At 33.6% G+C, this 15156-nt stretch overlaps 1 protein-coding gene across 6 annotated transcripts; it reads left to right on the plus strand.

The window, feature by feature from the left end:
- The first annotated feature begins 3503 nt into the window (after window positions 1–3503).
- On the plus strand, window positions 3504–11856 carry LOC120577867 (lipid droplet phospholipase 1). 6 transcript variants are annotated; one of them, XM_039829758.1, is made up of 10 exons: window positions 3504–3883; window positions 4532–4650; window positions 5104–5174; window positions 5328–5606; window positions 8722–8885; window positions 8972–9027; window positions 9319–9371; window positions 9452–9572; window positions 10088–10180; window positions 11547–11856. In XM_039829758.1, exons 1-9 carry the CDS (start codon window positions 3609–3611, stop codon window positions 10132–10134), a joined length of 1185 nt encoding a protein of 394 aa, XP_039685692.1. In that variant the 5' UTR covers window positions 3504–3608; the 3' UTR covers window positions 10135–10180; window positions 11547–11856. The 6 variants fall into 6 exon arrangements, with proteins under 6 accessions (XP_039685692.1, XP_039685693.1, XP_039685694.1 ...); XM_039829759.1 differs by having other exon boundaries at window positions 10109–10180; XM_039829756.1 differs by having other exon boundaries at window positions 3505–3883; window positions 10083–10180.
- The last annotated feature ends 3300 nt before the right edge of the window (window positions 11857–15156 follow it).

A 15156-nucleotide genomic window follows, 5' to 3' on the forward strand; every position in this document is an offset into this window, starting at 1 on the left:
AATTATGTGTTGGGGGATAATAATCATGTGATGCTAGTATTCTAGGATGGATGGTTATGTATATTTGCTATGCATGAATCCTTGAATGCCTATGTTTGTTTATGTGGATTATGATTGATGTAAAGCTTACCCCCAATGGACCTGTGATGGACCGCCTGCCTGTCTGTATGGATGGGTAGACGTTATGCAGGATTAGTTGCTCTGGTGAGTTGGTTGATGCTTGGTGGATATCGGGAGCTATCTCCGGTATCGGTTTAGTTGAGTCTAGGATGACTCTGATCTAGGTGTCTTTTGTGTTTACCCTAGATTGTTTGTTGGATTTTATTTATGTTGGAGATTGTCCATTGTTGGGACTTGGAGACTTTATGTCGATGTATTATTGTTATCATGGCATGTATATTTTGAAGTATATGGTTTATAATCCGCTGCGACTGTTGAGATTTTTATACATGCATGTTATTTTGGAATTTTGTATGATGACGTAGCGTCTATTTCTTGAATATATGTATTATTCGCGTGTTTTTATTGCTTTAATAGAAATAGGGCGTTACAAACAACCATAATTCAACAACACAATATCCCAATCCAACAATTTGAGCAAAACTCATAAATACCCATTTTCACATACTATGAACATGCAATTTCACCAACAATAATTCAATTATCATCAATTTCATGTATTCAAACATATCATCATAATTAGAGCACGAAATTCAACATCTAAGAACAAATAATCACTTGTTCAATTAAGCACTTAATCATACAACAATGAAAAATTACACTAAATGATTATGATTGAACTCTAACCCCCTTACCTTAATTAACAATTAATCCTAGCACAAGCTTCACTTTAGCTCCTAGGATCCTCATCTCTTCTTGAATCTTCAAGCTTCTCCTCTCTAACCCTTTTCTCCTATTCTCTTGCACTTTCTCTCTCTACCTCTCTCAAAATATCTCTTGTAATGAAATGAATGAGGTTTTCTCTTAAGACAAGACTTATATAAGCTATTCCTCTAATGGGCTTAACCTAACACCTTAGTGGACTTAACCCACTCAAACACAATTCTAAAATGTTTCTACACTCTCAACGGTAAAATACTAATAACGACTACTTAACGGTAAAATACTAACAACGGTCACCTAACGGTGCACAACTAATTACTACGCTAGTAACTTAGTAAAATAACGGTTCTCAGTAAAACACTAAAAATAATTCTTACCAAAATTACTAATTTACCCTTACTCGTAAGATGACCAAATTACCGTTCTAACACGAAAATCCATTGAAATGCACCCAATGATAATTAATCACATACAAGCACTTATAAACACATATTAAAACCATTAAAATAAATCTAGCGAAAATCGGACTGTTACACACTTGATTAATTTGATTAGAGAATTGCTAGTGTTGATCTAAGTTGTGTTTTCTCAAAAGATTAATCTAAATTTAATTTCATGTTTATTGTGTTTTCAATTGATAATTAGCTTTATTGTTATATAGGTTTGGTTTTAAATTGTCTCTAGGTTTGTTAATTGTTCAAAGTGATTGAATTTTGATTGTATAAAAGATTTTAATAGTGAATCTCTCAATTTTAAGATTGAAATCTTAATTCACATTGCTTTAGCTATTTCTCTATTATTGTGATTGTTCGTGCACGATTTCAATAGTCAATTTTATTAAACGTGATTTTAATAAACTTCGAAATATTTTCAAAAAGCTATTCACCCCCTTCTAGCTTAGCAACTTAATAGCGATATAGACCAACAAAATCCACTTTATTTTGTGCCACTTTGGCTTTTTAACCTTAAAAACATTTTCCAAATTTAAATAACCAAACAAATCACTCAGCTTTTTACCCCGAACTACATGATTTTGATTCCGCTCGGGTACGTAGGCAAAAGACTTTGTCTTTCCAAATCAACAAAAATTCAAAAACATTTTCTTTTTTTCTTTATTTACACTTAACTTTTTTAAGCAAGTAATTTAATTTAGCACAAAATAAATAAAAACAAGAGGTTCTTATAGAGTACTATAGACGTTTAGGGTGTTAAAACCTTCCCTTAACGTAATCAACCCACGAACCTTTAATCTCTCAAATTTAGGGTTTATTCAAACTTTTCCCCTTTTCCTTGGAAAAAATAAAACTCAGTGGTGAACTTAAAAAATTACGAGTCAACGCTAATCAACAGCTTGATATCGAAAAAATCACAGTGACAAAAGTCAACTAACGTTGACTGCATTAAATGATCCATTTGAAAATACAGGCTAACAACGGTCTAGAACAAAAACCAAGGAAAATGTTAACAAATGCTCATAGGAAACTTGATAAGAAGTTTAAATTAAACATTGAGTCTTGTTAACGAGTTCCCCGAGACTCTTTAAGGATTCCAAAAGAAGAAATTATTTTTAAAAAAGTCATATAATCATTTTAATCTTTGAATGTGTAATTAATAGTAACAGTAGTTCTTCCATGTATCAAAATTTTAAAAATAGTTTTGATTATGTACTTTGTTAATCAAAATAGTCTTTGATGCAAAAATAATATTTCAATAATCACAATAATTCTTTTGATATAAGAATTGAATTTCGAGTAAGTATTAATGACAATAAATGAATATATTAATGGATTAATACGACGATATTAACGAAACATTTTATATCAAAAATTAATTTGATTAATGAAGTGAATAATAAAAAATTATTTTAGAATTTCGATAGATAGATTATCGTGGAGAATTGCTGTTCCCACATTACATAAAGCTGTGTCACACGAGTAAATGACGTTTTTACCCCTACGGCAGTTAACTACCGAAGTTTGGAACCGGCTGCTTCCTTCGGCAGTTAACTGCCGACGGAAAAAAGAAAAAAAAAACCTCGGCACTTTACTACCGAGGAACTAATCAATTTTTTTTTTTTTTTTTTTTTTTTTTTTTTTTTTTATGTTTGAGAAGAAGGAAAAGTGGGAAGTTGTATCTGCATATTCATAGGGAAAGTGGGAAGCTGTATCTGCATAAAAAAGAAGACTCGTAGCTGTGGTGTCATATTCATAGGGAAGACAAATATGCACGAATTTGGCATGGGTACAACAGGAAATAATTCTAATTACGGGTAAGCTAATCTATATGTTATTTATTGATGCCATTATAAACATAAGAGGCTTTTGGCTTGTCAGAAGGGCGATATCTACATACTTTACCTGATATATATTTAGGACTTCATTGCTTCCCACTTTTCCTTCTTCCAAACATAAAAAAATAAAATTGATGAGTTCCTCGGTAGCAAAGTGCCGAGGTTATTATTATTTTTTTTCGTCTACAGTTAACTGTCGAAGTTGCAGTCGATTCTAAACTTCGATAGTTAACTGCCGTAGAGGCAAAAATGTCATTTACTCGTGTGGCACAATCTTATGTAACGTGGGAACAACAATCCTCATTATCGTGAGTATCCCACCGAAATGACTATTTCCTCTTAAATAAATTTAGTTTTGCCTAAAAAAAAAAAAAAAAAAACTTTGTTTGTCTATTCAAGTTAAATTAAGGTGTGATTGCAAATTTGACATCCTCCTCTATCGAGCCGCCACCACTAAACTACACATCACTGCTTCATGCTTGCCTTGGACTCCTCCACCGTCGTGCTTCGAATACCCGTTCGCAACCCGACCCGTTCACTCTTCACCGCCATCAACACTTGCTGCTATCATTCAGGTCGATCGGGACCCAGCTTCTTTGTGGGTCCCACTCCTTCCCTCAATTCTATCAAAATGCAACTGCCCCGTCTCAAGGTTGAGGCCGAAATCAGCGGGGAAGACTTTTTCAACGCCTCCACCTCTAAGCGGATTCCTCGTCACCTTGTTATTATGGTTAATGGTATTACTGGGAGGTAATAATGTTTTTACTTGCTTTGGTAACTACAGTAGTAGCTTTTATTACTGTTACACCCATTGTCTGGTAATGTTGGCTTGGGACCGGAACGAGTGTGCTCCTCGGTTTTCGATAGTGTCAATTTCAGTGGCTTTACAAATATAATAGTTAGTTAGTTGGAGTTTGTTAATTGGGTGGTTAGCAATCACTGAGGTGAGCATAACTCAGTTGGTAAAACAAGGATATCTTTGATATATGATTTGTGGGGAGGAACATAAGGGTCTGTTTGGTAGGAGGTTTTTGGAGGAATAAGTCTTATATTTTGATATTTAAAAAAAAGTTAAACAACATCATCATTTAATAATTATATAATAGTTCAATCACACTTAATTGATTTAAAAAAAAAACATTAATAATGTCTGTAATTTAAAAAAGAAACCTAAACCCTCCATCCATCCAAACATACCTTGATAGTTGGAGAGGTAAGGGATTGTGGGTTCAATTCTTTTCCAAAATTAAAACTATGATTCTAGGGTAGTCTGAGTTTTTGTACCAGAAATCCATTGTTCTATGATTATGTTAGCTGGATAGTTTAGTTATAATTACTTATCCAAAATTATCTATTTTATCTTTTGTGTGATCAAGTTCATAAAATTTTTCAAAATAGATTATGTTTGTGGGGGACTCTGGTTACAGTGAAATGTGCTTGGTTTTCCAGTGCTTCTGATTGGAGATATGCTGCAGAACAGTTTGTAAAGAGGCTTCCGGATAAAGTTATTGTGCATCGTAAGCATTCCCACTTCCTTTATAAATATAGATGAGATGCTACATTTTCCTGTTCATCAGAGCATTGTTCATAACATAGTGGAATTTGAAATTCACCATATCACTGGAATGTTAAGTTTTTTAGTTGGATTTGTGGTCTATGTGTGAGTAGTCAGATAACAAATTAATAGTTTCAATGTTCTAATTTAGTTTGTTGTTTGTCTGAACTATCTCCATCTGTTTGTGTCATGTAGGTGATATAAAGCATCTTTCACGAACAGAAATGTGACTGATCACACAAGTTTTTTTCACTATTGTTTTTTTATTTCTCACAATATTAAAATATCCTGCTCTGATATTCACCTGATTCTTGTCCTGACATTTCCAAGTCCGCCAATCTTTAACTTGTATTATCTTTTGCACTGTTTATTAAGAAAACCATCAGTTGCATTTTACTTGATAATTTATGGACAGGCAGTGAATGCAATTCTTCAAGATTGACGTTTGATGGTGTTGACACAATGGGTGAGAGGCTAGCTGAAGAGGTACTTTGGTAATAATAATAATATGACCTTTTGTTCTCTTTGCTCATCTTAATTTTTCATACTTCCCTAAAATTTCATTTATAATGTTGGTTTTGGCGTTTTGCTGTTACTCATTTGTGTCTAAACCTTCAGTTTTACTTTGTATTTGACCAGGTACTATCAGTTGTTAGAAGATGGCCAGAGGTGCATAAGATATCCTTTGTCGCACATTCGTTAGGAGGCTTGGTGGCAAGATATGCAATTGGGAGACTTTATGATAATTCTTCAAAATTGGAACATGTTGGTAACAGCAGGAACCATTTCAAGGAAGAGAAGACAGAATATTCAAAGCAATGCCTTACACAGAGTTATGAAGCCAAAATTGCTGGTTTAGAGCCAATGAACTTTATAACATTTGCAACACCTCATCTCGGTTCAAGAGGAAATAAACAGGTACTTTTCTACGAACGGTGACTCAAAATTTTGGTTGAGGCTGTCGATTAATTACTTAAAGTTGTTGGACAAAATAATCACACACACTCATTTCAATTTTTTGAAGAAACGGGCACACAGATTGCATTTAAGTCAAAACTTGCTGCAATTTGTGAAATTGTTAGTTTATTTCCATTTTGTGTTTCGTAAGCCACAAAAACTCTAAAAGTGGTTTGATATAATTCAGCCCCTTAAATTGGAGACAAGTATTACAATGGTTATGGCCTTTTGCATTTAATTTATGACAATCAGTTTATACCTGATAGGTACAACTTCAGAATGATATTTTTATTTTGAATTTGTTTTGGTTGCACTTGTATCCCTTTTCCATTAGATATTGTTGGAATATTAGAAAATATTTTATACAATATTTATATCATGTTAGGGGATCTAGTTTATCTTGTAGGATCAGTTTGTAATCGTAGAGTATCTTTTAGATTATCTCCTAGAAATCATAGTAGTCAATTGCGGATTGCGGTGCGTAGCGGCCGACCCCAAAAATGCTATAGCGGGATAGCGCATAGCGCTATGACCGCTATTTGATAACTTTTTTGACAAATTACGTAAATAATACTACTTCCTCCGTCCCAAATTGTAAGACGTTTTGGCTATTTCACACGTATTAAGAAATGTAATTAATATTGCGTGGGGAAGAGAAACTATGAGTTGTTTTACAAAATTATCCCTAATAAATGGTATCGAAAAGATAAATGAAATAATTGAAAGAAGAGAGAGTAATTAATAGTTAAGGATATAATAGGAAAAATAACATTAATATTTCATTGATATTGTAAAGTGACATATAATTTGGGACAAATTTTTTTTCCAAAGCGACATACAATTTGGGACGGAGGGAGTACAAATTATAAACAAACATATATCTAATATAAAATTAAATATAACATTCAAATATCATGAAACATTCATAAATCATACATTTGTCAAAAAAAAATTCATAAATCATACAAAACACCCAAATCCTATGAAAGCTTTAAAGTCTCCAACATAGTATCGAAAGTCTTAATCAAAATTCAACATAGTAGTCAATCTCGGATATCGGTGCGTAGAGGCCGACCTCAAAAGTGCGATAGCGGGTTAGCGTATAGTGGTATGACAAATAGTGGTCACCGATATTTGATTATTTTTTGAACAAATTACATGAATAATATTATAAAGTATAAACAAACTTACATATTTCTATAAAAAAAAACTTATATTTAAAGATAGAGGAACAAATAAAAAAATCATAAAATAAAAGAAGAAAAAAAGAACAGAGAAACCATACAAAGAGTCAATTTGGTTTTAAAAATCCCCAAAATGCCCTAAAATAAATTTAGAAATTTGAAAACCATACATAATGTTTTAAAAATAGTGTCAAATTGAAAATTTTCAACTAAAATCAAATAGCGGCTGAAGCGGCCGCTATCCGCTCGCTCCGCTATGCCGCTATAGCAGCTAGAGTGGCCGCTATAGCGCCGCTATCTCATTCCGCACCGCTACGACAATTAGCGTAGCGGTTTGTCGCCGCTACGCTACGCGCGGCCGCTATTGACTACTAGGAGTAGGAATAGTTTCTATATATTTTAGTTATTGTTGTGATTTGTTTCCTTATTTCCTTATACATTTACTATCGAGAAAAACCCAAATCCCACGTTGGATAGATAAGACTCTTGTTAAGAGTGTATAAAGAGGAGACACTCCTCACCTTACAAGCCGGTTTTGTAAGGATGAGTTAGACCTCAATTTCAACATGGTATTAGAGTCTATCGATCGGGCCACCCACCATTTATATACACGCACCAAGCCCACTAGTGTTGGGCGTGAGGGGGTGTATTGGGAAAATCCCAAGTCCACGTTAGATAGATAGGACACTTGTTAAGAGTTTATAAAGAGGAGACACTCCTCACCTTACAAGCCGGTTTTATATTGATGAGTTATCCCCAATTTCTTCATTTATGATTTGAGGTCTTCTACATCTATAACTAGGGATTAGTGGTTGATCTTTTGTATGTTTGTCTGCATTCTTTGCATCTTTGTGGTCTGTTTCTTCTCTCAAGCCAAATGACTGTATGTTTGTCCCGCTACCAGATCCAAGTTGTTCGTTGGTCATTATGTCGTATGTCCAAGTCACTCTTGTCTCAGTGTGCTTTCTTCAGTGTCTTAATTTGGTCTCTTATGGCATACTATCTAGTTATTTGTCTTAGCAAACATTCAATAGTCTCCTTTAGTCCCTTCACGCAAAAAACGTCAAGGTTGAGTTGTCGGCAGTGGTGACTTGTCCCACTTTGTTTTGGTAGTCTCGTTGTCTGACCATCACTATGGTGGGTGGTCGTATCAATAGGCTATGATACCATATCAAGTTTTTATATTGGGATAACTCTTCCTTACAAAACCGGCTTGTAAGGTGAGGGGTGCTACTCTTTATAAACTCTAGTCAAGCCTTATCTTTAAGACATGTGGGTACACCCCTTCACGCTCAACACTATTGGGCTTGATGCGAGGATATAAATGGCGGGTGGTCCTATCAATAGGCTATGTTACCATATCAAGTTTTTATATTGGGATAACTCTTCCTTACAAAACCGGCTTGTACGGTGAGGGGTGCTACTCTTTATAAACTCTAGTCAAGCTTTATCTTTAAGATACATGGGTTAAGCTTGACACAGTGCTTAAAATCCAGTGGTTGTGGTTGGGTAGGAAGCTGATTATAGCAGTGAATAGTGAACCGAAAATGAGGCTTGCGTTCTGAGAAAGGTATACACAGTAGGGAGGCTGGAAACCAGCGGTAAAACACAGTTTTCAGCAAAATACATTAGATGCCGTGTTAAGAGAAAATAAATATAGAAAACGAGGTATACGAGTGAACCAATGTGTCTCAACTACCTGGTAGGCTACCTTATGTTAACTTAAAACAAGAAATACAAAGATTTGCAGTTATCTTAATCGCTGTTAATTACATAATAATACTATAAAACTTGTAACTAACCTATTTATATTATAACACTGATATACTAGTACATATATTGGAATTGCAGTAAAATCACTCATTGCTTTTTCCATTGGTTGTTTGTTATAGCTTCCTTTACTTTGCGGTCTTCCTTTCCTTGAGAGAAGAGCATCCCAAACTGCACACTTAGTTGCCGGGAGATCTGGGAAGCATCTCTTCCTCATGGACAGTGATGGTGGAAAACCTCCGCTTCTCCTGCGGATGGTTGATGACTCCGACGATTTAAAATTTATGTTAGTACTAATGTATCAATTAATTTCGATACATCATTATATCCATTTCTGTATTATTGCCAATCTATTTGTTTGTTATGGTGTAGTTCAGCTTTACATGCATTCAAGCGGCGGGTGGCTTACGCAAATGCGAATTTTGATCGTATCCTCTTTTTAATCTTAATTTTGAAAATAATTCATATTTGATGTTTATTAAATTTCCAATCTTACAAAAGATTAAGACTTATGAATCTAGAGTCAACCACATTCGTTAAAATGAGAAGAAGCAGTTTTAGGTGCAATGTGAAGATTTTATAGACAGCTAGAAACCATGTCACCTTGGCTAATAATAAATTGGTAATTTTCCGAGTAAAATTTGGCACAATGGTGCTGATGAAGCTTTCAAATAAGGAAATACTTTTTACGCTCTGATGATTCTTGACTTAGCTTGAAGAGATGGTTGGATGGCGTACCTCATCGATTCGCCGTCAAAATGAACTTCCGAAGGTATCGACTTTCTAATAATATTCTACCTTAACGCTCCACTTTGCTTTCAAAGACTAAAATTCTGTTTTCTTTTGTGCTAGTCCAATCTTATTGTAAATGATGAGAAATATCCACACATTGTTTATGTTGAAGGAGAGAACACCAGAGGCATTTACAATAAAGCGTCTTCAAATGTTGGAGGCCAAACAGTTGACTTAGAAGGTTCTTTCCTTATTTTAAAAGGAAAATTAGTTTCTTCGTAATATAATGATGATTTGTGCTGTTTTTCTATATTGCTCCTGCACAAATGTCTGTGCTGAATACCTAGAAGCATAAGTACTTTATTTGGATCCATGCCGTGAGGGTTAATATGTTTTATTCTTATTGATAGTTGGTACAGATTTCTAGTTCTTCAAGAATTAAGAAAAATAAAATAAAAGAGCATTCTTCTATCCTTGGTTTTGCTAGTTATATTGTTAGTTTCAAAAAATATTAAAAGCATTTAACAGTTCTGTAATTAAATTTGTTCAGATAAGTTAGCTGGTTCCCAATTAAAAAGTTCTAATTTTTGGTAATAACGTTAAGAGTAGGGGATTAGGATCAGTTAACAAAAATAAATGTCTCACTAATATGTAATCAATTGTCATGAATGAACTATCCAGTAGCTGATTCTATTCTTTGACTTCTATCAAGTTCCTATTTTTATGACATTTTTATTCTTCCTTAATATAGAGAAGATGATAAGGGGTCTCACTCAGGTGTCTTGGGAACGTGTGGATGTTAGCTTCCAGACAAGTAAACAGCGCTACATTGCTCACACTACAATTCAGGTATGCTTGTATCTTAAATCTTAATTACAAAATTTGTGTGATTTCCTTTGATTGCAGTCTTTTCAAATGCTTTCTTCATGTTTTGTACTTAACTTATGAAAAATGGATGATACTAGGTATAATGTACATCACAATGTCGAAATCTACTTGATATTCTGCTTTAGCTCTCGATTTTGTCTGTGGCAAGATTCTATTCCTCCTCCTGCTTTTATAGGAGAACGAGTTATGTACAATGATTACACAATATCCAAAAGTTTGTTTCTATTAGTAGGTGAACTAACCTAGTCAGCATATAAAATGCAACAACACAAGCCTTATCTTCTTAAAAAAACTTTTTCCTGGACTTGGTGTATTTCAGGATACGGTTTATTGCCTCACAATGCCTGCCCACAGTCATGATTGGTTACCTAAGCTCATTGATAAACTTCTGCCTTCTTTTGGGTTCCTCTTCATTGCCTAACTTCTGGACTAGTGAAATTTAAAATTCTAGCTTTGCTTGCGAGTTTGTTCATACACTTCCTCGAAGATAGCGATCTCATAAAACAAACTTGTTACAGTGATGACGATGATTATTATATTCTTGAAAGAAGAGCATAATGATAAATAACTAGTTGAAATTTTGACGTCTTACTATGATTTAATTTTATTTTTCTAACTTGATCAATTAGGAACACTTAGGAAAACATACAACAATATATGAAAGCTTTAACTAAACCCCAAATACAGCTCACTACCATAAAACAGGAACTGCAGATAACCTGGTCTCAAGACTAAACCCAATTATCTTAAACAATTTTGGCTTGGTAAAGCCGATGAAGTATTGCAATCTACTCGAATCCCCAATAAAAAAAATGCTTAAATAATATCATTGTTGTGTGTGTGAGGGGATTGTGCACTCTATTGTCTGTTGCTTCTGCCTCCTGTTACCTTGCCAAGAGTAGCATTTGGCACTTTCTGGGCTTTGATACAAAGCACGGATATAGATACGGACACCGGACACGACACGGACACTGACACGCCGAATAATTTGAAAAAATCACATAATCCAGTGTAATTACAAGTGTCGGTGTCGTCTCACGTGTCTGACACCAGGACACACCTAATCCGAGGAGTGTCCGTGCTTCATATGTAACTAGATTTGGATATTTTTTCTTGATATAAGTTAAACCAGTTTTTGGCTTTGCATATTAGTATTTGTTTTTAACTTGCTTTGAATCTTCTCTCACATTTTCGTTTGGAGAGGATCAGTTGAACTTGCAAGCTTTGAAATATTATGTATAGCTGTTTTTGTGAAACATTTGTGCCAAAATTCTTTATTGATATTCCTTGTTATGTTTTTATCTTTATTTTCTGTGGTTGCTATCAGGTGAAAAGCTACTGGTTAAATTCAGATGGTGCTGATGTGGTTTACCATATGATAGACAACTTCCATCTTTAGCCTTTTTGTAAAGTTTGATATGTCAACATATCAATCAATGTTGGTCCAATGTTTTGTATCGTTGATGAAGCGTTGTACATTTTATTGCGTCATGAACGGTTCATTTATCTATTTGAATGCACCTTTATGATTTCTTCATCCATTTTGTGTATATGTTTGTATGCTGTAAACTATTGTGATTCATTTCTCAAACAACACGTATATCTGATTCCTAATAATTACTCATTTATTTCAGCAATGATTTTTATTTTTTATTTTTTTTGGGTCATCTAACTTAATACTCCATCATATCAAATGTCTCCGTAGCTTATTAGATTAGGTACTTGGTGGTGCCTATATATAGATGTAACCACATCTTTGGGGCTACTTTTTACTCATTTGTAATATTACACTTTGATCAATAAAAAGAGACTTTTGCATAGATCTTTAAGTAAGGGTAAACAAGTCTATTTATTTTGTAATTGTATGGCGAAAGAAAATCAAACAAATATTAGATGTTTGGTGTTTTAAAGATAAATAAATGTTTGTATTTATATATATTTTTTAATGGTGGTAGAGTTTGATCAGTAACCATTTTATCATTGATACTTCGAATGAGATTATGACTTATACTCCAACACTTTGTACAGTCGATGATTGCCACTGTAATTTACATTTGGTTCTGTGAGAAAGGATTTTTAAAAAGGGAAATGCTAATGACACTTATTTAAGAAGGCTAAAGAGGAGATTTTGTTTTAGGAATAATGTATTTAGCACATTGAAACTTTGAATATTTTTTTTTTTAACGTAAAATTTATCAATTATTTCTATTTTTTTAACAACGGCTCTTTATGATACTCATTAGCAAAACCCTTTTTTAAAAAATGGTACACAATGGTGTAAAATGTATTAGTTACTTTTTAGGCGGCTCTACCACATTTCTTAAAAATTCCTCCACGGTTTCTTTCCTTTATAATTTGTGATATTGTTTACGGTGCATTGATTGAATGTAAATTGGTACACATGTTCATACCTTGCAACTTGTAATTCGTTTTTCTCTTCCATGCGGATAATTTGAGTGTAAGTTTTTGTATGATTGAATTGTGACCTTTTTTCCTTAGAGAAAACTACTATTTATACACCTAGAAATAACTGCCTAGATTCGAATTTAAAACTATAACTGCAGTAACTAACGAAACTTATCCATTCGATTTGAATTTTGAATGTGTCTTGAAAATATCCGTTGTTTTGACCCTATCCAAAAAGAAAACTGCCCTTCGAGATCTTTCTGTCTGTCGAACCGAGACACGCACCTTCAAGCATCTCCAACAAGCCCAACTTCGATAAGGATAAAAGAACAATTCGTTCGATTATAAGGTCAACTTATTTTGACTGCATTTAATGACAGCCTTTAAAAATATTGGCTAACAAATTGCCCCCCAGAAACGTCATCTTCGACTCATCTTTCGATAGGGAGAAAAGGATGTTTCTGACCCTTATGGACATAATCCGTCTTGGTCGAAAAATGGAATCCGTGATGTCATCTGTAACGCCCTATTTTATTATTTGAATATTTTATTGAGTTTAGAGTCTATTTATATGACTTATGTGATTTATATGATTATTGTGATGTGTTGTTAATTTATTAAGTGGCGTATTTTATTATTTAATAGAATAAGGTTTGAAAATAAAATAAGATTAAGTTGTGGGGGCTGTTTTGGAAATTAGATGAGTGATATTTTGTTATGTTATATGTTGGTATTTATTAGTATAATATATGTTATTTGGTATAGAAATATATATGTTATCTGATGTAGAAATATATTTGTTATTTGGTGTAGAAATATATATGTTATAGAAATATATTTGTTATAGAGATATATTTGTTATTTGTTATAGAAATATATATATATATATATATATATTAGAATAGAATATTGAGACTTGGAGGGCAGATTTGGAAATAAGAGAAAATAAGTAGGTTAATGATTTATTTAAAAGGGGAGAGTTAGAATTAGAAAACAAGGATTACGTGAAACCTGTTTTTGGAGAAAAGGGGAGAAAACCAAGAGAAGAGAGAAGTCAGAGAAGAGAAGAATCTTGTGAGAAGAGGAGCAATCTTGTAGAGTCCGATCATCTAATTTAAGGTAAGGGTGGGACTAACTTTCTCTAATTCTAAGTTGTATATTTCTGAAATTGAGTTTAGCATGTTGTAGGTTGTAGTTATGGGAATTTGGGAATTAGGTTTTGAAGTTGTAATTGGTTGTTAATAGAGTAGAAAATCCGTTGAATTTGTGTAGAATTGATGTTCAGATCATGGGTTATTTTTAATGCAATGTTTTATATGGTTTTGCGTGCCTTAACATGTATAGAAATGGTTAGACAAGTTTTTGGATCAAATTTGGGCATAGAGAAGTTAAAATTGGGATTTTGGGGTGAAAAGTGGGTTTTTCCCGAGTTGCTCTCTGACAACATGTCCTGTGTCATGTTCTTGTGTCTTTTTCAGACATTTGTGTGTTTTGAATTGGCCTTTGGTGTAAACATGAAAGTTGTAGATAATTGAGTTAGATTTCCAGTGGCTTTCTTTTGACGTGAAAATGATTTTTGGTTCTTGAGATATGATGAAAATACTCCAAGTAGGTCTTAGTGAAATTTTATGAAATTCAGCATAACCGTTTCTAAGTTAATCCAAAACTTATGGAATAATTCCAAACCTGAAAACTAAAAGTATTAGGAGTTTAATTAAGGGGTTTAAGAGTATTTAACCTACGTGGTGATGGATCTAATTTGGTTTGATGTGAATATCCTTGTTGGATGATTTAATATCTATATGAATGTATATGTTGATGAATATGATGTTATATGATGTTGTTCATGATTGATGAATTATTATATGAATGTATATGTTGATGAATATGATTTGATGTTGTTAGTAATGTGATATATTTGTATATGCATTATGTGAATTATATAAGATGCTTAAGTTGATGATTGATTATTATTTGACATTGATATATCTTGAGATGTTTATGTGCTGCCTATGTTGCTGTTGTATATTAATTAAGCTGCATGTGTCGGTTTAAGTTGTAAGATGTTGATCCAAATTATTGGAGTCATATGAGATGTCTAAGTTGTTTAAGTTGTAAGACGTTGAGGCCATGCATACTCATTTAAGTTGAGGGCTTGATCCCCTGTAATGTATATTTATACATATTATGTTGAGGGCTTGATGCCCTGTGAGCCTATTTACGCTGAATATGTTGAGGGCTTGATGCCCTGTAATTTGAGCGCTTGATGCCCTGTGAGCCTATTTACGCTCAATATGTTGGGGGGTTGATGCCCTGGATTGGTACCACATGCATGATTAAGAAGTCGAAGTTGCATTGTCGAGTCAAAGTCGTTGTTGATGAGTTGTCATCCATGAGTTGTTAAGTTGTTGAGTTGTCTTCTATCCACGTGTGGTTAATGAAGTGCTTATGAAGATTATATGATGTTGTTTATGATATTGATTATGGTGTTGTCTATGTTGTTATAAGATGATGTTTATTGTAACCACTAC

The sequence above is a fragment of the Medicago truncatula genome, unplaced genomic scaffold (genome assembly GCF_003473485.1).
Source record: "Medicago truncatula cultivar Jemalong A17 unplaced genomic scaffold, MtrunA17r5.0-ANR MtrunA17Chr0c06, whole genome shotgun sequence".
Taxonomy (NCBI): Eukaryota; Viridiplantae; Streptophyta; class Magnoliopsida; order Fabales; family Fabaceae; genus Medicago; species Medicago truncatula.

Coding starts and splice junctions, on each gene's coding strand:
- LOC120577867 (XM_039829756.1), top strand. CDS start 3,609: ATGCTTGCCTTGGACTCCTCCACCGTCGTGCTTCGAATACCCGTTCGC. Junction 5,607..8,721: donor GTTCAAGAGGAAATAAACAG/GTACTTTTCTAC, acceptor TGTTTGTTATAG/CTTCCTTTACTTTGCGGTCT. Junction 9,573..10,082: donor CCAAACAGTTGACTTAGAAG/GTTCTTTCCTTA, acceptor TCCTTAATATAG/AGAAGATGATAAGGGGTCTC.